General features: G+C 38.3%; 1 protein-coding gene across 11 annotated transcripts; it reads right to left on the minus strand.

Moving 5' to 3' along the window:
* Positions 1 to 2,599: 2,599 nt before the first annotated feature.
* On the minus strand, positions 2,600 to 25,400 carry LOC143038893 (eukaryotic translation initiation factor 4E type 2-like). 11 transcript variants are annotated; one of them, XM_076208661.1, is made up of 8 exons: positions 25,231 to 25,400; positions 20,766 to 20,816; positions 13,450 to 13,528; positions 12,157 to 12,284; positions 11,431 to 11,545; positions 10,729 to 10,881; positions 4,159 to 4,295; positions 2,600 to 3,819 (listed from the first exon to the last, which is right to left on the minus strand). In XM_076208661.1, exons 1-8 carry the CDS (start codon positions 25,257 to 25,259, stop codon positions 3,732 to 3,734), a joined length of 780 nt encoding a protein of 259 aa, XP_076064776.1. In that variant the 5' UTR covers positions 25,260 to 25,400; the 3' UTR covers positions 2,600 to 3,731. The 11 variants fall into 11 exon arrangements, with proteins under 11 accessions (XP_076064776.1, XP_076064785.1, XP_076064748.1 ...); XM_076208670.1 differs by having other exon boundaries at positions 25,240 to 25,399; XM_076208633.1 differs by lacking the exon at positions 25,231 to 25,400 and adding an exon at positions 24,576 to 24,619.
* Positions 25,401 to 26,609: the final 1,209 nt, after the last annotated feature.

Below are 26,609 nucleotides of genomic sequence, written 5' to 3' on the forward strand. Positions count from 1 at the left end.
TCCATTTCACATATATTCCACTCCCCTCCCTCCTTCTTATCTTGGCACCTCCTATCATACCTCAATTTTTTTCTCTCATGTCCCTCCATTTGTTTTTTTCTCACCCACCATTAAGCTTGTGTATGTTTATGAATATCTACCTATTGTAATATACATGAAGGAGCAATGCATGTGGGTTTCCTGTCTTTTACTTTTAAATTGTTTGTTTGTTTGCTGTGTGTATTTACATAATTGAAGTTTACACAAAAGGAGCAGCACTCATTGGGTTTCATCTACTACTCTCCAATTATCATACCCAGCCTCAAACTCATGTACAGTTCCAACTCAATCTATATCCCTGACTTATAATTTTTATAATTAGATTTGAATTAATGTAATGTGTATGTGTATTTACCTAGTTGTATCTTATGGGAAGGGGAGCTATGCTTGTGGTGTCCCATCTTTGTATCTTGCAGTATCAGTTTGCTCTTAAATTTGTGTATAGTTTTTGCACACACTATTGTCTTATCCAGTTACAGACATCCACCATCCTGTGTGGAAAACTTTTTTTTTTCAGGTCTCTTCTATAACTGTCCTTTTTGAGTTTCATGTTCCTTTGTATTTCTCTTATCCCAATTTAGTAAGTCCTCTCTATCAAGGACTACCATGCCTTTCATGATTCTGTAGATGGCTATAAAGTCGCCTCTTTCTCTTCTTTGCTTGAGTTGGGAATTTCAGTTTTGACAATCTCTTCTCATAAGACAGTTTTGAAAGTGTTGGGCCATCTTCGTAGTTGCTTTCTGGATTCTTTCAATTTCCTTTATATTTTTTTGGTACTAGGTGACCATAGTGTCACAGCATAGTCCAGTCTAGGCCTTATCTTTGTGACTAGTATTTTTTCACCATTTCTTCATCCAAGTAGGTAAAATTCACCTTTATTGATCTTAACAAATTATAGGATTCACCAACAATTTTGTTTATCTGTTTACCAGGGGACATGTCATTTGAGATGTGTGCACACAAGTGGTGACCATGTGGCTTCCAGAGATCACTTTGTGCCCCTACCTTTGCCTTGCAGCTTTGGTTAATAAAAGGGAAGAACAAAATTATTACTAGTGTAGTAGTAAGAATTTTTTTAACAGAAACTGAATATATTGTCATTTGCTACTTCACATGTTGATTTCCTTAGTTAAGCAGTAATTAGCTATCCTCTAAGAAAGAGAGCCTATCTAATTAATCACCAAGGTGCCAAAAGTCAAATATGTTCAAGGTGCAGGAGCCCCATCATTTTGTGTGTTCAGGTTTGTACAACAGGGCAGGGTGGGGTAGGATCAGGGGGGATTCCACTGGTCTGGGAGGGTTGCCACTTGTGGAGTCTGATTCAGTCAATCAATTAAACCAAGTCATAAGTAATTTTGGGGATTTCTGTGTTCCTAAGTTTATTTTGATTGTAATTATGGGTAATCCCACTGAAGGGTGAACTACCCAGTTGTGAGTTGTGGGGGTGGGCTATGTTTAAGGCACTTTTTGCAGTCCCTTTGGATGAACACAATTGTACAGGTGGCTGCTGAACTGTACTTTCCTTCTATCCTAGCACAGAGCAACCTTCCACTCCATATGCCTTGTGTCCTCCGTGGCTAGATCCTTTTCTCATAATTACATACATACATACATACATACACAGATGTAATTACATACATGTATGTTTGTAATTATGAGAAATCCCACTGAAGGGAGGACTACCCAGTTGCGAGTTGTGGGCTATGTTTAAGGCACTTTTTGCAGTCCCTTTGGATGAACAGTTGTACAGGTGGCTGCTGAACTGTACTTTCCTTTCTATCCTATTACAGAGTGACCTTCCACTCCATATGCCTTGTGTCCTCTGTGGCTAGAACCTTTTCAAGATCATGGTCTCCTGACCCCATCATCACTAACCATCGCCATAGGAATAATTCTTTTTTTTTTTTTTTAACATTTATTAGGTTGATGAAGTCTGATGGTAAGTTATAGAAAAGTGTGGTAGTTTGAGTGCAAGCAACTATTTATGTCACTAGTGACTCAATAAGTTTCACTCTTTACACTAACTTCCCAGGTGGAAGTCAGTCCCAGGGGACACTAATAAGAGCTTGTGAGGCAGCAGTTCCTCTTCTACAAATGGGAGAAGTTAAGTCCTCCAAATGCAGGCCTATTTTATGGTCTGTACATACATACATATACCAAGGCTTTTTCCCCCTTCCAAGGGAGGTAGCCAAAAAGGGAAAGGCATAAAAACACTCCCACCCATTTCATCCCTAAATACACTCCACACCCCTCCCACCCTCCCTCTCATCTGAGCACCTCCTGGATGACGGTTCATCCCTGCACCCTGATATTAGGATGGTTTGGACACATGGAAAGAATGAGTGAAGAAAGACTAGTAAAAGAGGTATGGAAGGCAGATGTGGAGGGAGTGAACATGTGGGGACGTCCTAGGATGAGGTGGATGGATGGGGTGATGGGGGCTTTGGGGAAGAGGGGAATGTCTGTTGAGGAAGGAAGGGAGAGGACGGAAGACAGAGGTGAGTGGAGAATGGTTGTATATGGATGATGTTTATGGTCTGTAAAGGTTAAATAAAAAGAGTTTCAAAATCAAGAAATGTTTATGCTACTTTCTCAATTAAAAATTTTTGAATACATGTTAAACTAATTACTCAAACATACTGTGCATTCCCAATCTAATCCTTGTTCCTTTCTTAAAGCAGGAACAATACCTGGTTTCACTCCAGCAATAAGCTCAAGGATTCTGATGGAATTCAGAATGAGATGATGATCTAAAATTCTGCTGTGCCCCAGCAAATTGTATAACAGCTGAATGATGTACAATGATTAAAGCAAATAAAAAACTTATATTGAATTCCAGATGTCAGACCAGCTGCAACAAAAACATGCAACTTTCAGCATAATATAGGTGTAGTGTTCGGTGCAGTGTATTATACATGTCAATGTATTTATTCAATCAAAAGGATATCACACCTAATGCGCGACTGCCAATCCATTCATTTACTGTTTAGCAAGATTGCTACACATTTAAGAAAATATATCTTAAAATAGAGAAGTGCCAATTTTTTACATCACTCACAATTTTTTTTTAAATTTGTCTACAATCTAAATATTCCTTATCAATTCTTCAAATTTCACGTGACCAAATAGTCAAGTAAAAAAATTTTGGGACAGTTATCAAATAACAGCATTTTGTGCATGTTATGGTTTGAATTAAAATGTTACTTCATAATACTGTAATCATGTATGATGTCTAACAAATGAAATGACAGCTACACAAGAGGGTTAGTACCCTTTCAATAATTGGCAGTTTTGTCTACATGATAATACTACAAAATATGGTTGTACAGTATTCTCTTTGCTCTTTCAATTGACAAACTTTTCTAACACATCCAAACTCCAGAATTGCCCCTATCATCCTCCCTTTCATGTTCAAGCCATGCTCATGTATTCACAAAATATGCATGTGTAACTTTGGACCCTTGCAAAAAAGGTACAAAAAACTATTTCTTCCCATCAGTATTACTACACTCATGGCTGTAATCAATAATCTGTTCAGTGCACATATGCTTTCTTGCTAAGTTAAACAAATTTAACTCATGTCTGCCAGGTAAATGCAATTTCAACTTGAGATTTGTGTATAAACCTTCTTGGCTTGTTCTCTGTAAAATTAATTATTCGACCAAGGCAGTTACTTCAGCCCAATGCTTGTTCTACCTTAGAAAACCTTCTGCTCGACTGCTGAAGCCATCAGCTCTTGTGTTGCGAAAACTGGAATGATCCCTGGGTTGGAAAAGACAACTGGTCAAGGGAAAAATGAGAATGAGATTATTATTATTATTAATACACAGTCTTCACATTCCATAAAACAAAGAAAAAAAAAAGAAAAAAGAAAAATTAAAAAAGAAAAAGAAAATAAATTATACGAGGAATATGTATAACACAAATGTAACAAAGAAAAAAAAATTAACTTAAACAATAAATAAATAATAATAAAAAATAATTCCTCTTCATATTCAGATTGATTCATACTACACACTAAATAAATAAAACATATATGAAACCATGCATCAATACAACAAAGGAAATAATAATAAACTACCTCATTCCAACAAAGGAAGCTATTTGCCAGCTACATACTTAAGTGAATCTGTGTGAGTCTTATATTCCATAATGGTGTTGGGTGGAAGATTAAGTACTCTCTTAAGTGTATCTCGAATTTTTGCTGTAGTTATGGAGTCTGAGGCAGTTCGATTCCACACCGATATTATGTCCTCCTATGAAAATTGCAAAAGATATTATTATACAAATAGGTTATATAGAGTTCATTTTCATGCATGGTTTTTATCTACACAAGGATATATCATTACCTTCTTTGCGATCCCTTATGGAATAATTTCTTCTTGTTACAGGCTTATCCTGTTGTGTATCAACTTACCACTCTTAATTCCATTCCCTGTAGTCCAACAATGTAATTATTTCTAACCTATTTTCTTAACCTATTAATTCTACATTGCATTAGGAACCAAGATGAGAGGGAGGGAGAGGTGGTGGATGGGAGTGGAATGGGTGAGGATGAAATGGGTGGGAGTGGAATTATCCCTTTTGACTTTGGCTACCTCCCTGGTAAGGGGAGGTATGTATGTTTTAATTCTATTTTACTTTTTTTAAATAGCACTCAATCAGTAATTCATACCACTCTTTCAGAGCTATGGGTAGCACCCTAAGGTTTGGGTCTTTTAATGTGCGTGGATGTGGTACAGATGAGAGTAAAAGGGAAGAGATAGGTAGTATGTTTGTGAGAAGAAGATGGATGTGTTGGCTTTGAGTGAAACTAAGTTGAGAGGGAAAGGCGAGTGTGAGTTTGGGAGTGTAATTGAGAGGTTCTCAGGAGTGAAGAGCAGGTAAGGGAGAGAAGGGGTGGCTATACTATTAAATGAAGAGATAGGTAAACATGTAGTGGAGTGGAAGGAGGTTTCCTCAAGGAAAATGTGGATGAAGGTGAAACTGGGAAAGGAGATGTGGGTTTTTGTAAGTGCATATGGGCCTGGTAGTGAGAAGAGTGTAGAAGAAAGGGAGGCTTTTTGGATAGATTTAAATGAATGCATAGAGGGATTAGGGAGGAATGTCAATGTAGTAGTATTGGGAGAACTTAATGCTAGGGTAGGAAATGAACCAATTGACGGAGTGGTTGGGAAATATGGAGTTCCACGAAAGAATCGTAGTGGATAGTTGAGGGTGGAGATGTGTCTCAAGAGATGATGATAGCAAATAGTGTTTCGGAAGAAAGTCAAGCATAAGTACACTTGGGAGAGGGTGGTGGATGCAAGAGTGGTAGATAGAGCATTAATGGACTATGTAGTGGTAGATAGGAGTATATAGGATGAGTTATGGATGTACATGTGCTAAGGGGAGAGAGTGGGGGAATACCAGATCATTTTTTGGTGGAAGGTAAGTTGAGAGTGGAGGATAGATGGAGAAAGAGGAAAAAGACAAAAGGTAGGAAGGTGCTTAGAGTGAACTCTTTAAATGAAAAGGAAAAGGAGGAGTACAAGAAGAAGCTGAGGGAGGAGTGGGAGGGAGTGAAAGATAGAGTAGAGCTAGGAGTGGAGGAGGAATGGGGATGGTTCAAGGAGGGAGTCACAAAGTGTGCAAAAATGGTATGGGGAACAAGAAGGATGGGAGGAAATAGAAGGAAGGGTAGTGAATGGTGGGATAAGGAAATAATGAAGGTTGTTGAAGAGAAGAAGCGAGCTTTCACAGATTGGTTACAAAAAGGACGAGGGAGTCATGTGAGAGGTACAAAAAAAAAAAAAAAAAAAAAAGACGTAACGCACAAGGTAAAGGAGGCAAAGAGGAGAGCAGATGTGAAATGGGGTATGAGTATGACAGAAAATTTTGAAAGTAATAAAAAGATGTTTTGGAAAGAAATTAAGAGAGGAAGAGGAGGCAAATCAAGTAGAGAAGAAAAGGTAAAAGGTGCAGATGGAGAGATGATAATGGAAGAGAAGGCAGTAAGGGGAAGATGGGCAGAGTATTTTAGGGAGTTGCTAAATGTGAAGGAGGATAGGGAGGGCAAGATAGCTGCATTGGGAAGTGCTAAGAAAATGACCATGATGAGTGAGGAAAATGAAGAAGAAATAAGGAAGGATGAAGTGAAGGCAGTTGTTAAGATGATGAAAGCAGGTAAGGCACCTGGTCTGGATGGATGCCATGAAGAATGTCTTAAAAAAGGAAGTACAATGTTTGGTGGATTGGCTAGTGAAGTTATTTAATATTTGCTGGAGAGAGGGTAGAGTGCCATAGGACTGGAGGAATGCATGTATAGTTAAACTTTACAAGGGAAAATGGGGACAGGTGTGAGTGTAGTAGTTTTAGAGGGATTAGCTTGTTAAGTGTAGTTGGGAAGGCTTATGGGAGGATCTTGATTGAGAGGATTAGGAGAGGAACAGAGGGAGTAACTGGCGAGGAACAGTGTGGATTTAGGACAGGTAGAGGTTGCATAGATCAGATTTTTGTGGTAAGACAGATATGTGAGAAAGCTATAGGAAAAGGTAAGAATGTTTTTTGGGCTTTTATGGATCTGGAAAAGGCTTATGACAGGGTAGACAGGAAGGCACTGTGGGAGGTTTTGCAGATATACAGGATAGGAGGAAAGCTTCTAGCTGTCAAGAGTTTTTACGAGAGTAGTAGAGCATGTGTCAGGATTAGAAATGGAGAGAGTGAATGGTTCTAGGTAAAGGTGGGACTTCATCGCCCTGGCTGTTCAACTTATACATGGATGGGGTGGTGCGAGAGATAAATGCAAGGGTGGTGGGTCAGGAGTTGGAGATGGTTATAGAAAATGGAGAAAAGTGGAAGGTGAGCCAGCTGTTGTTTGCGAACGACACTGCGCTTGTAGCAGGATCAGAGGAGGGATTGAGGAAGTTAGTGACAGAGTTTGGGAGAGTGTGTGAAAGAAGAAAGTTGAAGATAAATGTGGGTAAAAGTAAGGTGATGAGATGTACAAGGGGTGAAAGTGGCAGTAGACTGGAAGTGAGCATTAAGGGAGAGCGACTGGAGGAAGTGGATAGTTTTAAATACTTGGGTGCGAATGTGGCAGGAAAGGGAGGAGTAGAGGTGGAGGTAGAATTTAGATTGAGAGAAGCGAGTAAATGCCTTGGTGGATTAAAAAGTGTAATGAGGAACAGACATTTGGGAATGGAGGCTAAGAGGAGATTGTATGAAGGAGTGATTGTGCCAACAGCACTGTATGGGGCAGAAACATGGAACATAAGAGAGGAATTTGATTGTGTTTGTGATGAGGTGTGTGAGGTATGATGGGGGCTAGGCTGGATTGAGTGAGAAATGAGGAGGTGAGGAGGAGAACAGGGGTGGTAAGGGAGTTGGGAGATAGGGTGGATGAAAGAGTATTGGGATGGTTTGGACACATGGAAAGAATGAGTGAAGAAAGACTAGTAAAAGGGGTATGGAAGGCAGATGTGGAGGGAATGAACATGAGGGGATGTCCTAGGATGAGATGGATGGATGGGGTGAAAGGGACTTTGGGGAAGGACAAGAAAGGACAGAAGACAGGAGTGAATGGAGAATGGTTGTATATGGATGATGTTGTGATGCACGAGGTGGAATGGGTGGGGGGATGGGGAGTGAGGTAGTATGTGTGAGAAAAATATGATGCAGCCCGAAGGGATTTCTCCCCCATCTTTTCCTTTTCTGCATGAGGAGATGGAGAGGGGGGGTCACCAATTTAATGAAGCGGCCTTGCTATGGATGTGCTGTGTCCTGCGGCACTGCCTCTGACCCAGGGTAGTGGACAAGAGGCTGGGATGACCTGTCATCCAGGAGGTGCCAAGATAAGAGGGTGGAGGGGAGGGGAGTGTATTTAGGGATGGAATGGGTGGGAATGGTTTTTATGCCTTTTTCTTTTTGGCTACCTCCCTTGTAAGGGGGAAAAAGCCTTTGGTATATGTATGTAGTTCATGTACATTATATATGTTTGCACCCTAGCTGGTTAACTCATGCCTCACTCAGAAAACGCACACATACACCCACATTGAGACAGAACACCATGAGCATAGCTTCCCATCCCATAAGATACTACTAGGTAAATACATACACACAAACTGGATGCGGAGGGATACAAAAGCGGGTCACTACAAGCATAGCTATCGTCCCATAAAATACAACTAGGTAAAAATACAAACTGGAACAATATATGAATTTAAATCTATAATAACTGGAGACCAAGGAGATATAACCCAAGTTGGAATCATACGTGAATTTATAGCCAGGTACGATAGTTTGAGAGTAAGTGACTGGACCCCTTAAGCACTGTTCCTTTCCTGTACACTATAATTAGGTCAATGAACAAATAACAATCACACACAAAATGGACCTAGGTTTTCTCCCAACTGAGATGGTGCCTGTCTAACCCAGTGTGACTGGGTGCAACTAACTACAACCCTTTCACATACCTACATTATTCCTTTTCTTGCACAAAAGGCTGCCCTACTAAGCAATAACTTTCTCGGATGGACATGTTTATGCTGGACCACTCTTTATAATGGATACATTCATCACATCGGGTAAAATATCTGAATAGGTAACAATTGACTGTGACAAATGTTTTGAAATTACACCTTACAATGAGTACATTCAAACCATCCAGCAACCCACCTACTATCTACCTATACAAATCAAGTTTGTTTTGATACCCATGGCAGAGAATAACCTCCTTCGTGCACTGAGACTAACAATCCCAACTACATTTTTGGATTTTGTGACAGTTTGTTGCTTCATCTTGAAAATGGCTCTCATCATCACATGCAGCATCTCTTCCTCCAGTTAAGAAAAGATCTCAAGAAATTTTGCCAACACTGAAGCTTAAACCTGCTAAGAAACTTAAGAACTGATGGATTGAACCACATCCTTGACAAATATTGCTTCTGAAATTAGGAAGATCAAAGGTAATTTGATCTATTTCACCTTAAATGTGAAAAGCATGTCACCAACTATTGCTTAAAAAATGCAAGCCAGCAATGACAAGTTCTTAGTAGAGGTAATGTATAACTCTGATCAGCAGTATTCAGCAGCAGTGATGTATGACATACCTGAAAGCCACAATATTAAGTCTTGTGAAATAATGTGGCATGCAAAATTGAATGCATCAGAAAGCTGAATCATACACTTCTAAATTCAATACAGAGTGATTTAGCCTTATTCCTTATTTTGATATGAGAATTTTGCTTATCTGTTCTGAAGTAATGCTGAACCATGAAAAAAAAAAAAAAAAAAAAGTTTGGTGGTTATTGAAATGGGGAGTTCGCAATGTTAAAACAAATAATAAAATTAATCCGCCCTATGATAGCTACAGCTCACACCCAGTAGCATTGTTACAGTTTATACATACATATTAAGGGCCTTTTCCCCTATTGTAACAGTAGTGGCCAAGTCAAAACACACACTCACCCTTACACCCTTCAAAGCCAACTCATCACTCCTACCTTAACACCTCATGGATAGAGGATCATTTCTCTCCCTTATAACACTGCTCAGATCAAAGGTAATGCAGCGAGACATGGCACCTACATATCAGGGACCAATAACCTGAACTGATTTACTTCCACTGCTTCATTATACAGCAATCCTCTTCCTCATCCACTCAAAAAATATATGGAACAGACAAGAAGAACATCCTTTTGGGTTCCATCATTCCTTCCTTCATTCTCTCTTATCTTTTGCCCACTCTTCCTGGCTCAACATTCTTTAAGCAACCAATGTCCCCTTTACCTGTCCATTCACCTCATCCTTAATTTTCAAATTCACTTCATTTACCTCTGTGTTCCATACTCTCTCCAAATGTGTTTCCTCAATCATTCTTTCTATATGCCCATCTCCCTAAACACTTTTCCCATCCCAATTTTCTGCCGTACCCCACTTCTCATTATCTATCCTTGTACCATCAACAATACTTCTGATATGCCTAATCTCAAATATGTTCAGCATTTTTCTTTCTGGCTCTCTTTAATTGCAAATATCTGCTCCATACAGTGCCATGGGTACAATCACTTCTTCAGAGGTCCTTCTCTTTGCATTATCTTCAAATATCTATTTTTCATAACACTTCATTACATTTAGATATTTACTTGACACTTTTCCTTGATAATTCACATCCAATCCTCCATTCACTGCCACATGTGACCCCAAATACAAATTTGGAATGAAAAGTGTGTGAAACATAATAGTTGAAAGTAAATCTGGGCAAAATGTAACAAACTGAATGCAGTTTTAATTATTCCTGTTTGTTGGTTTCCCTGTACTTGGTCCTCATTATCTTTTTCTTGGTAGTCTAGTCATTACACACAGGTGCATGACACCCACTGTGAGGTGACTGGGCATGAAGACTTACTGATGTCCAACACTGATTTTTGGGGTTTCAAAGTATTTTTCTCTGGCTTCTTGCTTCCAAATGTAGCATCTCAAACTGCTCAGCTAACCCTCTCCATAATACATAAATATACTTATATAAGCTTTTAATACCAACTTGTTCAACCTGCAGATCAACTGTTATTCATTAATGGCATTTTTGTTCAATTTCCTAAATATCTAGAGCATGATTGACAAATTCCACACTGAAGAATATCATGTTAGCAGGATTTTACTGTACATATACATACATTTATATATCAGTTCTGTGTAAGACTAACCCACCTGGTATCGGACGGATATAACAGCACCACAGATTTCATCACCAACCATAAATTGTTCACCTAACATCGCTAAAAGAAGATTTTCCCAACACCTTGATGCCAAGCCTTTCCGTAGTCTTACAATCCATTTTCCACCATTTTTGTTTGCTATGTCCTAAAAAGAAAGGCATCCATATAAATTATTATAACATTTATTTCAAAATGCACCTTACAAGAATAATAGTTTGTATATTCAAATTATGAATATGTTACATCATTCCAAGATACAAACTTTGCCATGTTCATTAATTAATTACTTAATCTTCTGCCTCAGGGCTCTCTTGCAGGAGACCCACAGCTCCCAAGTAACCAGTCATAGCTAAGTCTCCTTTCTGCTGCCCCTTGAACCTATTCCTTACCATTTCTATGACCACCTCTCTGTTCTGTGATCCTCTTGTTGTGGTTGGAAGGTGGGGGTGCCTGAATTCCACCACCATGTTCCTTTATGTGTTGCAAAGGGCAACTAATTGGGATGGTGAGAAGGACTAGGCAACCCCGACTGTATTTTTCTTACAGAAATCAAGGGACTGGGAGGATGATAAAGTACATAAATACGAGTATACCAAAAAGCCTTTTCTTCCTTATGAGGGCGGAAGACTGAATGCAAGCTTACATTAAGTAGTAAAGACTATTTCTAGTTATGAAAACACACACAGTTACCTACCTCCCACATTGGTTTGATTCCATCTTTAAATATGTGAATGTCAGAGTGTGATGCTAATTCTGCTGGCCGTACTAAATGGCTGTAGTAACTCCAAAACTGCTCCACCGAGGCGAATCTGCAGTTCCCACAAAATGATAAATATAAACACAAGTGTAAAGACAAAAACTAACTTCTATTTTATGGGATTTGTTTATTTTGATAAAAGTGATACTATCTACTCTAAGGCGACACTTCTCTTTATGTTCTTCTCATCTGCTTTACAATTTGTCTTAAGTGTATGAAGAGTGGAGTTATAATATGTTGAACTGGTAGGGGTAAATGAGTTCTGACTATCAGGCTCTGCTATGGAAGAGCTGTGCCTCACTGCATTGCTTCTGAACCAAACAGTGCGCCAGGGGACAACATGACCTTTCATCCACAAGGTGCTGTGATGGGAAGGTTGGGTAACCTTTTTTTTATGTGGATGAGTATGAATGGGAGTGGAGTATGTGGGGATGGAATGGGTGGGAGTGGATTTTATGCCTTTGTTTTTTGGCTACCTCCCTTGTCAGGGGGAAAAAGCCTTTGGTATATGTATGAGTATGTTTTAACTCAGCCACCCCCTTATAAGAAGAAAACCCTATGGTATACATGCGTATACTCACTAATCCCTTACAGGGGGGGGGGGGAAAGCCCATGATATATGTGTGTACATTCACCAAGTCAAATCATCAAGGAACAACGTACCTGCCCATTAATTTGAGGTTCTGGTCATAGTTCTGTGTAGTGGCTTGCTTGCCTGGTGCCCTCCTGCTATACCACAAGGAATATGTGTACTGCAGCCTGTGCTCACTGGGACCCACTTCCACTGGAGGCTGTTAAGACCAATATTACATTAAAATATTTAAAAATAAAGATATAAAAGGTCCTTTCAACTTCTCAAACATTTATACAGAAAACAAGATCAACCAACAAACACAAATTTTCATTACATCATAATCCTAACAAAAAAAAATTTACTTATTGTAAGAGGATAAAGAACTGTAAACAATTTTTTTTTTGTAAGGTTATTTGTAAATATTTTTTGTCAGGATATTTATTTTATCTATTTGAGGAGAATGGCTGTGTATGGATGATACTGTGATGAATGGAAAGGAGTGGGGGAGGTGTTTTGGGAGTGGTTAATGAATGTGAATGATATTTTGATGCAGCCCGAAGTGATTTCTCCCTGTCCTCAATGTTTCTGCATGAGGGGATGGAAAGGAGGGTTACTGATAAATGAAGCTACCTTGCTGTGGATGTGCTGTACCTTGCTATGTTGCTTCTGACCCAGGGCAATGGGCAAGATGCAGGGATGATCCATCATCCATGAGGAGCCAAGTTGGGAGGGAGGGAGTGATGGTGGATGGGAGTGGAATAGATGGGGGTGTAATGGGTGGGAGTGGAATTATGCCATTTGACTTCAGCTACCTCCCTGGTATGGGGGAAAGAGCCCTTGGTATATGTATGTCTACCTATAAATTTTCTTTTACTTTATCTAAGTCTTCTCATTTTATGCAATGGGGGGACGGAGAGGGGGGGTCGCCGATTTAATGAAGCGGCCTTGCTGTGGATGTGCTGTGTCTTGCGACACTGCTTCTGACACAGGGCAGTGGACAAGGTGCAGGGATGACCCGTCATTCAGGAGGATCTAAGATAAGAGGGAGGGTGGAGAGTGTATTCAGGGATGGAATGGGTGGGAATGATCTTATGCCTTTTTCTTTTTGGCTACCCCCCTTGTAAGGGGGAAAAAAGCCTTGGTATATGTATGTATGTAAGTTTATAGGGTTTGTAGTATCAACAATGAAAGCTCTGCAATGGACAAAAAATATCTGTTTACCCGATTTATTTATTTATTTATTTATTTATTTATTTTTTATTACTTTAAATGATACTTTCTGTGGGATCATCCAACAATTTGCTTAATTTAATTTCTGTATTTTGCCTACAATCTTGCACAAAAATCTATATATATATATTTTTTTTCCAAAATAAATTTACCAAAGAAACAATGTCTTGGTCCTTGTGTTCCCTGTTGGTAGTGGTGTCCTCTTCTCCTGAATCATCACTAGTCTTCAGTCTGTCATAATGAAAATATGAGAATTAGAATGGCATTACTTAGTTCCTGACCATGTTTTTGTTATAAAAAAGAAATAAATAAAAAAATAGACTACATAAAATTTATCACCTAAATATGAATCAAAATTAACCAATTTTTACTCCACCATGTGAAAGTTCCATCATGAAGCTGCAAGTAGCCTAGTAGTAATTCTCTCACTTCACACACAAAGGATCTAATTTCAAATTCCTGAAGCAGATACACACACAAGTGCCAGTAGTATGGCTCCCTGTGTAAACACAAAAGCTGCCCCACCCTTCTCCAACAGACACAGAAAATACTATTCAAAAATGGGAAGAGAAACAAAACATCCAGATAAAATATCAAATTACCACCTGAAGCATTTGTGCCCTGGAGCAATAAAAAATGACAGTTATCGTCAACCACTACTTGCTGCCCAAATGGCATCCCAATGATCTGGTAAAGAGCACACATAATCCCTATTCTGAAACCAACAAACTAACGGAAACCCCAGTATCCTTCAGACCTATCTCTGCCATAGCTAAACTGATGGAAAGTCTGATTTTAGAAAAGAATCAAAGTACACATACCTCCCTCACTAAAACAACATGAATGCAAGGAGGCCATTCCACTAATACATTGCTTAACAAACAAATGCCACCTGACAGAACTAATGGTGATAATAAACATGAATACAGTTTCTGACATGCACAATAATGACAAGAAATAGGTGACAAACCTGGCAAGCAGGGAGAGCAGTACCACAGAACAACCACCTATCAGGGATCTTAAGGTTGTAGAACAGAGCCTCCCAAGGACCAATACTATCACCAACTTATTCACAAGTGACCTCTCCACACCAAACCTAGCACATAATATCAAAGTTCTCATTAAAGACCTAATAATAATGGCCCAAAACTGCAACTATGGACTAATAGCCAGAAATACATAAGTCTATTAATATTTTTGCAACTAGATTTGAATTTAGGCAACAAATGCACTATTATCAACTGTGAAAAAATTGCCTGCACTTCAAAAACAGTTTCAGGAATCTTTGGAAATGTGACATTTGAGTACTCAAACATTGCTGTTCACACGCCATTGTTAAACACTGAATCTATTGAATAGCTGTGAGAAAATTTAATAAATAGTGGTCTACTGTGTAGCTGCCAAATGTAAAGATGGTTATGAAATGTACCATCGAAACCAAGACCATCAATAATTTGGATTTCCACATCTTTAAGACTAAGCTTCCAACATCTATTGATCTGCCCCCATCCTATTTCTGATGTTTAGGGATCTTCCCTTGTAATGTACAGGTAGTCGTCGACTTACGACCTATGCGACTTACGACTGATCGACTTTACGACCACGAGATAGTGCAATAATATTTAACATTTAAGAGAAAAAGAATTGCAATGTTATGCCTGGCAGTGCAGTACAATTACTTTGCACGCCACGAGACATGAGTACGATAGTTTTGGCAGGTTACCGGCAGCGTCAGATTCCCTCTCATTCAGGAGCATGTGGTATTTCTGACTTCATTCAAGGATTATATCTTTAAACTTTTTGTGCTTCAAACCCCCATGAAGATGTCTAAAAGAAAATTATCTTTCGATATTTCCAAGCCTGCCAAGAAACAAAGAAAGGTTATTGATCCTGACACGAAAATGAAAGTGATAAAACATTATGAAGGAGGGAAGAAAGTTAATGTGATAGCACATGAACTTCAGTTATCACATTCTACAGTGTCAATAATTTTAAAAAACAAAGAGAGGATCTCAATTTTGCCTTGTATTTTATATTTTAATATGTTTGGCAATTAATAAAATGTAACAGTAAAACTTTTTATGCCTAGTCTTTGTCGATAACAATATGTTCGGTACAGCATTTTGTATTTTTATGTTTTGCAATATTTTCGGTACAGTACGGAAACGAAAAGAATGTTTTGAAATTTTTTTTTCCTAATTTTGCCTTGCATTATGTATTTTTATGTTTTGCAATCAATAAAATGTAACAGTAAACTTTGTTTAAGCCTAGTCTGTTGTTGATAACAATATTTCCGCTACAGTACGTAAACAAAAAGAATGTTTTGAAATAATTTTTTTCCTAGTTTTGCCTTGCATTTAGTATTTTTAATGTTTTGCAATTAATTGTAAACTATACAGTACAATGATTTTAATTTAACCAACAAAAAAGTATTTGTAGGTCAAAGATAACAGGACTTTATTCAGTATGTGTAGGCCTAGGCTACGTTTCCTAATGACAATTATAAAAAGAATAATGAATATTAAACAATGTAGCTCAAAGGTGATAAGATTTTATTCAGTATGCATATGTTTCCTAAAGAAAGTCTGATGATAGAATAATAAAAATGTTAAAAAATATAGTATTAAATATCATAGGTCAAAGATGATAGGACTTTATTCAGTATGCTTAGGCCCAGGCTACGTTTCCCAAAGAAAATCAGATAAAATTATAAAAAAAGGTTTAAAAAATACATACAACATAGTTCAAAGATGCTAAGATTATTTCAGTATGCTAAATACAATATAGAATATACATGTATACAGTACAGTAACAAAAATAATATTTAAAGGGTAATATATACTGTATATATATAAAGTCCGACTTGCGTCCAGATCAACTTATGACCTGTCTGTCGGAACCGAACTCGGTCGTAAATCGACGACTACCTGTATAATATCCTAACATTTATAAATACACAAATTTTCATGCAGAAGGTTCCCTTATAGTATTAAAGTCCCTCCCTCTATGACTGCTGGATATTCAACAAGGCATATTACAGAGATAGGATTTTTTTTTTTAGCTTTTTGGTCATGGATTTATACTGGTTACATCATTTAAAAGTCCAATTTGATCCATTTACAGCACAATAAATGTCTCATCATTTTCATATCTCAAAATTATAAATCTAGTTGAATTTTTTTTCTTGTGTAAGACTATGCCAATTTCAGCTACGTACATTCAAGCAAGTTATGTCCTTTTCGGATATAAGAGGGCTCTGTTAAAAAAAAATCACTTTCTCACATATTGTTGGGGTAGCAAAAGTCTACCTAAACTTTTTTATCATCTCTCATGGTCTAGTTCAAGATTCTGAGGAGTAACTTTGGGGATGCTCCACACACAAGAGAACCCCCAATCCCCAGCCAAAAGACTAGAGTTCCATGTAACACATTTCATGAATCTGCACATATTATGAATTTCCATAAAATGTGCAGCACTGATAATGAATTCAAAATTGGACACACAACAAATCCATTTGACATGTATACATTATGAAGATTCATTACAAGGCTAGGTTAAGCATGGTTAGGTTAGGTTCATAATGTGTGCATCTTTAATTGATGTGTTATCTGTGCACCCAATTATGAATAAATCATTAATGCTGCACATTTTAATATTCATAATCTGTGTAGATTCACAAAATGTGCATGACAGCCTACACAAATGACATGCCTAGGCTCTATGATAGACCATGGAGCTGAACATGATTGTTCCAATACACTTTCAAGTTATGGCCTGTGTTGTTGGCCTATGCCTACATGACATGAGACTGTGACTGTCATGACTGGCACCAGGCCTAGGCCTATGGCTACTCCCAGAACCCCACCCCACCCCCTTGGCCCAGCCTGGGGGTGGGTGGATGAGTAAAGTCATGATTAGGCCTATGGCCACAGCACCAATTCATTGATTAGGTTAGCACCAAGACTAAGATGATCTAGTTTTGCCTTAAGCCTGGCCTATCCCTAGACATACCAGTCAGTGTTTGCTATTCTTTCTGTCCTGTATCCAGGTTTTCCTCTTCCTGATTCTCTTCCCACTCTCTTCACTACTATGGTTAGACTTCCCATTTTTATCATCATTGTTAATAAGGTCAACTTTGGTATGTTCAGTCATTTCCTGATCATCTTTTGAAATTTGACATCATATTATGGGCTTAAACATATATGGCTGGATGGATAATGAATGAACTCCATTATCTAACTCTTCTTCAGATTCAATTAAATTACATGACATTTTTCAATAGAAACCGCGAGTGTGTACGAAATAATAAATTTTAAGGCGGTATTATCTAGATAGATTGTTTGACTCTTATGACGTTCCGCCGATGTGTGATGAATGGCTGCATGTCATGGGGATCTTCAGAAATCCACTCTTATATTATAAACACGTATTTCAATTAAAACATGACTTTTATGATGGTGGAACCGAATGGGATAGATTACAAAACCATTTCTAAAAGGGAGTGGATAATTTAGAAAAAAAATAATTCATCTGTTGCACTCTGACCTTTAAATATGTGTAAAGAATTTGGATGACAGAAACACTGATCACTCTATAAAAACAACTCGTAAGAACCACTCATGAATGCACATCCACAACATGGTACCCAACTATTAGAGAGAGAAAAAAAAAAGAAAAAAAAAAAAATAAATAAAAAAAAAACTGACAGGCTGCAACTTACAAACAACTTCATAGTATTTTCCAGTATGAATTCTTAATCATTATTCCAAGATTTCTTTTACATCACAGAATGATTATCAAGTGGCTTCTTTGCTTTTCGCTACCGTACTCTTTTACACTATAAAGATATTGGGAAAGCGTAGTTATCTCTCAAATATCCAGGCATCCACATACATCATTTTCTCTATTTGGAAAATATTTTAACCAGCACTATTAATCCATTAACTATCCAAATCTGCAAATATCAAGACACAAATTCCTGGTTGATCTGGGCAAAGTGTTCAGACTCGTAGGAATTGAAAAATGTGAAATTTAAATTTCCAGCCCCTGCACATCATCACTGTCATGATGCATGCCAACCTGCAGCTCCTACTTTGCCTGCTATTCATAAACAACTAATGTGATTATTAGTTAAAATTATAAAATAATTGGAATATCAGAAAACAAAGGCATCTTTTTTATCTTGTTAATTTCATTATAGTACAGTACATTTCTTCTGCAAAGTACAATGTACTGAACAGTATTATTTTACCTTTACAGCGTATAGTGCTTGAAATAGGATTGGTCCACCAGGGCCACGGTAGACCAACACAATGTTGACAATGAAAACACCCTTGAGTACCACCTACCATCGCAGCATTGTGAGTAGAACTAATCATCCCACCAAAAACCAACATACTTAGCTATTGTCTTGCCGCTGTTGGGGGAGGATTTGTGCCGCAAGTGTCCCATGTGTCCTTGCCTCTCATCCCCCCCACCACCTCTTCTAACCCCTCCCAGGTTGTAAATATGGGCTCTAGTATGGATTTATTGCTGGAAAACATTGCCCAGATTGGCCCTAAAGAAATCTGGTCATATAACAAAGGAAATAGCTGAACAGGTTGGAGTGTGTTCACAAAGTGTTAGATGCTGGGTTGCCAAGTTTCACTGGGAGGGTGGGCTCTCTACTCCCACTCAGAAAGGGAGGCCTGGGAAGGCATTGAAGACCAGTAAAAGGGTCCAGACAATTGTAAAATGTCAGGTTGAGTCTAATTCCTGAGTGACTGCAAAGAAAATCAAAGAAAGTAACCTTGAACTATTTGGCAAGGTGTCGGTCTGAACTGTGAATTGAAGGATTGCAACACTTGGGTACAAAAGTCACCAACCCATTAAGAAACCTCTTCTAACCCTTAAACAGAAGCTATTTCTTTCATTGTACAACTGGATTTCTTTCGGGCTACAATCTAGGCAATGATTTCCTGCAATAAATCCTTACTAGAGCTCACACTCAAAACACTGCGGGGTTAGAAGAGGCAATGGTGAGGGTCGAGAGGTAAGGACACATGGGACACTTGCGGCACAAATCCTCCCTCCACGGTGTCAAGGCAACAACTGAGTGTGTTGGTTTCTGGCAGGATGATTAGCTCTGCTCACAATGCAATGGTAGGTGGCACATTTAAATGGCACAAAAATTCACCCCTTCAGTGTGTTTCCATTTTAGACATTTTATAGGTCCACTCCCTGGCAGACAAATCCTATGTCGAGATCTGTACAGTATGTCTTACCTTTAAATATCTTCCAAAGGATGTACACTAATGGGTAACCTTATAGGTTATGAGTCTGAAAGGACTTACACTTTATGGACATGTCTGAGAGTTGGTTTTATATCATACAGACATTTGCAAAATCAATAACAAGGTGTGCTGGTATCCGGACATGGCTTCGACTGTATCAAGACTGATAGTGCAGGGATTATAGTACTGTACACTCAGCCCATGATTTAATGGATCCTACTTAGCAGATGTAGGATGCAATGGATAAAATTCAGTAGCTCAGAATAAGTTTCTCAGTACCCCTCATTATATGTTCATAGCATCAAGAACCCATTTTCACAATCCTTGTTAAGTATGATATCAAATAACACTAAATATGTTGAATTGATTGTATTTATTGGATGCCCCTCTTCCCCTTTTGTTGATTAAATTGAGGGTTGGGTGTATAACCAAATTTAGTTACGCGACCAACCATAATACACCGAAAAAAAAGAGAGAAAAAATTGGGGTGCCTGCCAAAAGGCACTAAAGAGGATTCCCACAACTCTTCTCCAAAGCCTATCAACACCCTAACGGCCTAACCTATTACTGGAAGTACTGCCCTAAGAGGCTGGTAATCGTCTCCAGACCATTCCCAAGATCTCTAGCCTCATTAACTTCCACCATTTTCCATATTTCCATACAAGAAGGGTCAGCTACCTCCCATATGAGGGGGTAAAAGCCCTTGGTATATAGACAGTATACAAGAAGAACTGACAACCAATGACTGCTTCCCTCCTCCTCCTAACAGCTGGTGACAGAGGAACAGCCCTACACTCGTACAACACAAACTACAGGCCAACCTTTCTTCCTGCAAAAATCTACGAGAGGTCTGAGGACCACTGCTGGCTGCTGTGGGGTCCTCAGTCTCCAGTCAGAGAAACTCTAGGCAACAAATGATTGATTGATTAACACCTGAAAAAATAAATAAATAAAATGAAACAGGATATACTATTTTGGGATATAATAAAGATATTGCTAGTTTCACTGTCAGTAAAAATGAGAAGAAATATTTTGACTCACATTCTTATTCATCTGATTTTGTGTTCAAACTTCTACAGGTGCAGTAAAGACAAAAACACAATGAAAAGTTAAAGAAGAAACAGTGAGTCACAAACAGATCTAACCACACGGATCCAAGGGTATTTTGAAGTAATCAATTTTCAATAGTCCTTCACCTCTGAGTGCAACAAGTCCTAGTTGAGCTTGGCTGGGGGATGACACCTAGCCTGTTAATGAAATGCCATAAACAATCAGTACACATTCAGTATCAATTCAGGCTCATATATTCTGCCAAACTAACAAATATGCAGCTCTTATGAAAAAAAAAAAGATAATAATAAAAAATAACAATTATTAACACAATGTGATTAACTCTCCTGGAAGTTTGTTGCAATTTATGATAATTGGAGGAGATGTAACCCAAGCTGAAACCATATAAGAGTTTGAAGCAAGGTTTAATATTTGGAGAATAAGACAGGACCCCATAAGCATTGCTCCTTTCCTGTATACAACAATTACGTAAATACATTCTCACATGGGTGCTGAACAAATGTGGCAATACATTAAACTACCCAATCATATATATTTCCATTATTTCCTTTCCAACTGATGACTCCTTCTAAATGAAAACAATGTAACCAGTTTTTTTCAAATGAGGTAGAGAACAGGAGAATGTGGTGATAATAGGAAAAAAGGATGAATGGAAGAAGTGAATTGTAAGGCTAGAATGAAAGTGAGGGAAAGAGGATTAATGCTATGTTCACTAAAGTCAATAGAATTTTGTCAAAACAACTGGAATTATCCAACTACATTAAGGATAAAAAATACCTAAGGTGGTTTGTATAAAGATAAAACTTAATACAAGTACAAAGCTGGGTAGCATAACTTTGTGGTTATACAGTCTGGAGGAGTGATAGAATTGGTAAACATGGTGGAAACATGATCATAAAAGTAAACAAAGGAAAATTAAAAAGGTGAAAAAGTATAAACCCCTTATTGGGTTGTGTGATAATCCTATCTTCTTTCTAATTTCATGGGGATCCCCCTTTATATTTTCTATATTCTGCATCATTCTCCATTGTGCCTTTTCTATAGAGACAAATGATGGGTACCTACATGTGGTGGTCCTACACAACAGAGGGCAGAGAGAACCCATCTCTGCTGCCCATTTTCAATATGGAGGGGCTGGCACCATTTCCCGACTGGGCCCAAGATCTCTATCAACTTCAACTGTATTTCCTCCACTTTTTCACACGAGGACAGCTGGCAAGTGGTGGCTGTTCCCTTCTACCTAGTATTTTCTGCTAATTGCACAGAAAATGTCCCACACTAATACCACACAAACAACAGCTCAAAGATTCTTCCCAGTGAGACATGTGGGAAGGTACAAAAAAAGTTGCCAGCCACTTTGAACTCCTGAGTTTCCATTCAGTGAAAATTGAAGCAACAATAATTATTTACCTTTCTATATCATCTATATTTCTACGTTGGGTGACAGGTGGGTGCATGATTTGGATGGCTACCTCCCTTATAAGGGGGACGAAGCCTTTTGGTACATAGATATCTTTGTGGCTGTACAGTCTTCAAGTCTGTTTGCAGTATTCTAAATGAAGTCTTACCAGAGATCTATAAGGGTTTACAAAGTTGTTAATGCTCTTGTATATCACAACATTAAGACCTACTTGACATCAGTCCCACATGAAAATCCCTCTTAAGAGAAGTAAGAACTACACTAGAACACTTGCGTTCTGGATGTTATCTAGCTCTAAAGCAGTATCTCATCCTACTCTGTCCCACACTAACAGTACCTAGACAACACCACAATATATCTTCCTTGAGTGACCTATGGGCCTGCCTGGTGGCCACTGCCACTTGGACCAAGAGACCTAGGACAATGAATTGACTGACTGACCTATCACTGTATATCTTAACCAATCTCTAACAGATTTTCAACTCATCATCAATCATGTACAATTTTTGTTTAAAAATGTGTACTAAAAAAAAATCCTTTTAGAAACTCAGAAATGACCACACTAGATACAGCGAACTACAATGCTTCCTGTTTCTTAATACAGTTTCTACTCTTATGAATCCTTAGTACCATAACACAATAAGTGAACTATCATTCTACTACTAAGGCTTACTCACTGCATAACTACGTAAAAGAAAATGTTGCATTCACATAAGCTAGTACCAGTATATACATAATAACCTAAATATACATGCGAGTGTGTGTGCACATGAAGAAATACCATTTTCCATACAGAGGTAAAAATACTTGGAACAGATTGGGAGATACAGCCCAGGCTGGAACTACATGAATTCAAATCCAAATAAGATAACTGCAAGATTAGGATACTAACCAAGCTGGAAATATACATGAATATGAATCTAGGTATGATAAATAAAAGAGTAGATGAACCCCATGAGTGCCTCCCCTTTCTTGTATATCATGGTTAAGTAATAACACGCACAGTGAAGGATATAATCAAGATTTAGAGAACACAAAGAGCAGCAATTAAATTGGTTCCCAGTGTTGCAGATAAAATAACTGAGTAAATGCAGTGAATCTGCCATTATTGAAAGAAAGAAGTTAACAACTAGAAGCACACAGGTAATTAAAGGGAACACATAAAACTAACAGATCTCTTGATCTGGGACACAAGTCATGAGGCAATAGGAATATATTGAAGAGAGCACACATCTAAGGTATGTCAATAAACACAGTTTTCTATATAGATGCATCAATTCCTGAAATAGATTACAAGTTCATATAGCATTGGCTAAAACAGCAAGAGAATTCAAAACTAGGTACAATAGTTAGAGAAAATTATATATCCCATGATTGTAGCTTTCCTGTATATTACAATTAGGTAAATATAATTACATAAATGAATACAAACTATTGATAAACAAAGTCATTTTCTAGTATGGCTGAAGAGATGAAAAAAAAATCATAGAATGACTACAAACTGGTATCTACAGCGTCTACACTTAATGAAAAATAAACAAGATTAAAACAATACAACAAACAGCAATCAAAACTGGTTCCCAGCCTTACAGATAAACCATACAAGAGATGGTCAAATTTCCAGAGATCCCCCCCCCCAAATAAAGAATGCCAGACATGAACAATTTATGGTGGGATTCATGCTCTCTCTCTCTCTCTCTTTTTTTTTAAGCCACTCCCCCTGGGTTGGTGCAAAAATAAGTGCATTTCAGTAGAAATAACTGCGTCATTGGTAGTGTTAATAGCTTATTTACTTGATACTTAAGGTGTTTATTTCTAGGACCCTGCTCCACTACTGTCATGGTGCTCTGCAGGACACTACTTTATTCATTTTCAATTTTTCAACATTTGTAGTTGTCTTTAAAACTCCTTTCATTTAGGTCACAGCATTCAGCAAACAGATGATCTTCAGCCTCTTTTTAAACATTCCTTTGCTGTCACTACTCTTAGTGTCTTCAGGCAGCTTGAACACCAGCATGGTGATTGAGTAAATTGTGTTGTTGTAGCATATAATTAATTTCTAAAATGCATGACAATCACCTTCTGTCTGCCATTCTTGTTTACATGATTGGCTAGGGGGAATGCATGCACATTACAAACACAATATTACACAGCTAAAAAATCATATATATCACAAAAACTATATTTGGTGGGGATTTTCTTTTAAGAAAATTGGTGTAACCAAAGAGGTGAGTTGATCTAAAACAATAATAAAAAGAGGCATTTGGTGGACCTCTGTGGAAATTATACCAGGAGACTGGGTACCAACACTTGAAATATTAGACCTGCTATCATTAAATAACAAAAAAGAAGATCAGAGAGTCATTCCATGAAAAAGAAGTGTTCAGGTTGTTTAAGGAAGCTGACAAAACTAACAGAGAGGATCTCTAGGTTTACGGCAAGATGACATCACAAGATTGTGGTAAGAAATTGAGAAAGACCACAAGTCTCGGTATGTGTGTGCATATATATTTACCTAATTGTAATATACAGGGCAGGAGCCATGCTCATGAGATCCCATCATTTCTTTCTTCTCCATCCATCAAACTCTGCTTAAAATTGATTTAGTTTCAAATTGCACCGTCTTCTCTTAGGCTATTCCAAGAGTTGACCGTTTATTTATTTGTGTGTGTGTGTGATTCACTATGGTCTTGGATCATGTGTTGGATTCCTGATCGGTAGTTATTAACCTCCCGGATGAGAGCTCAGAGCTCGCATGACCAATCTATGGGTAATAGTGTGACATACACACACACACCCCCAACTCCCTGCCCTCGAGAGTTGGAGTAACGACCCGCAGCGCAGCGATCCTGAAATTATTTTCGCCTTGGGCTGAATACGAACTCTGACCGCCATAGTGGCAGCCAGGAACTCTACCACTGCGCCACTGTTTGTGTGTGTGTGTGCGCGTGCGTGCGTGCTTGCATGTGTGTGTTTTTGAGTGTGTACATGCACATACAGATACGGATTAGTAGTTTTACGACACTACACCATTCAATTAGGTGAATACATACACACACAATGGTTAGTCATGATTCATAAACATATGGTGATAAATATCATCCCCCAAGTATTGAAGTTTTTATTTCTACCTATGTTAATTTCCTCATTCCATAAAATACTTTACTCACGCGTCATACTTGTTAACCATGTTGTTCATGTCGAGATTCAGGAGCCTTTTCAATGTGAAAGATTTGACGTTCGTCGACTCCAAGCTTAGTATTCACTTCTCTCAGCTGACTCGCCAATAACAAATGCTTCAATATTATGGTATCTATACGACAGTAAGTGCGCCTTTGAAATGTTTTGGTTTTACGAGCAAAATTAGCTATGTACATATTTATGCATATGTATATGTATTTATCTAGTTGTTTTTACCCAATTTAAATGTACAGAAGAATTACGCTCGTAAGGTTTCGTCTCTTTGTTCCATCGATCAAACATAACCTTAGATTATTTTATAGATTTGTTTTTAATTATTTCCTCTTAATTAAGTGGTTACATAACTTGCCACAGATGATACAAATAAGTTTTTATATCCTTTAAGCACATGGTATTTTATTTTTTCATTTTCCCAAGACTTCGTGACGTTTTCCCATCCCGAAGCAATATATATCATAGTAAATATATCACTTTGTAGTGACGTGATGCATCCTACGACCCGTCACTGATCAAAGAAATCTTCGGAACTAGTTTTTCCAAGTTCCTGTAGTTGGCAAGCGTGGTTCGCAAGGGTGTCCCTGCCAGCCAGCGGTCAGCCAATCAGGAACTTGGAAAGCTCCTCACGTTCCCGCCAGCCTCCCTTTAAAGGTCGGCGTTTCGCCGAGATGGGCAGAACAGTACCAACCAGCACACACAACAAGATCTCGTCCAATCTTCTAGATGTCCCATCGAGCCTCGCCGTCATCATCTGCTACCGCCTCGCTGACGTTAGGCTCCACGTCCAGCTACAACCATAAGCTCCACTAAGCTGTGGCCTTAGTCCGAGCTTCACCTATATTTCTCATGTGACACTTCTAGTGTCGCCCGTTGTGGTTAATTACCAAAAGAAAGAGGTTAGATATTTTGTGTTGATTTCCATTTGTCCTGCCGTTGTTCCGAACTAAAACTACAACTTCTTTCTCTATTTTTTTTTTTTTTTTTTTAGTAAAATTTCCATTAGTTCCAAATTTCCCTTGAATAGGTTATCTAGTAGACTAGGAACCAATCTGATTGCTGATATGGACTTCGTTGTCATTGTTTCATCTGTAGTAAGATATTGTAATAAGATGAGTATAGTAAGGTATATTTGATATTTGTGCATACTTTCGCGCGTTCCTAGCTCATGCCTCAGTGACACGTGACATGGTTTCATGTCACGTATGCCTATATATTCCATTTAGAGCTAGTTCTTATCTTCTTCCTGTACGTATCGTAGCATGCAGATGCTCCACGTATGTGGTGGACTAGTGGACTAGCTAGGTAAGACCACTCACTCGCGCGGGATCGATTTGGCCTTTGGATCACGTTT

Source organism: Oratosquilla oratoria, chromosome 2 (genome assembly GCF_046742065.1).
Source record: "Oratosquilla oratoria isolate Oo_2021 chromosome 2, ASM4674206v1, whole genome shotgun sequence".
Classification (NCBI taxonomy): domain Eukaryota; kingdom Metazoa; phylum Arthropoda; class Malacostraca; order Stomatopoda; family Squillidae; genus Oratosquilla; species Oratosquilla oratoria.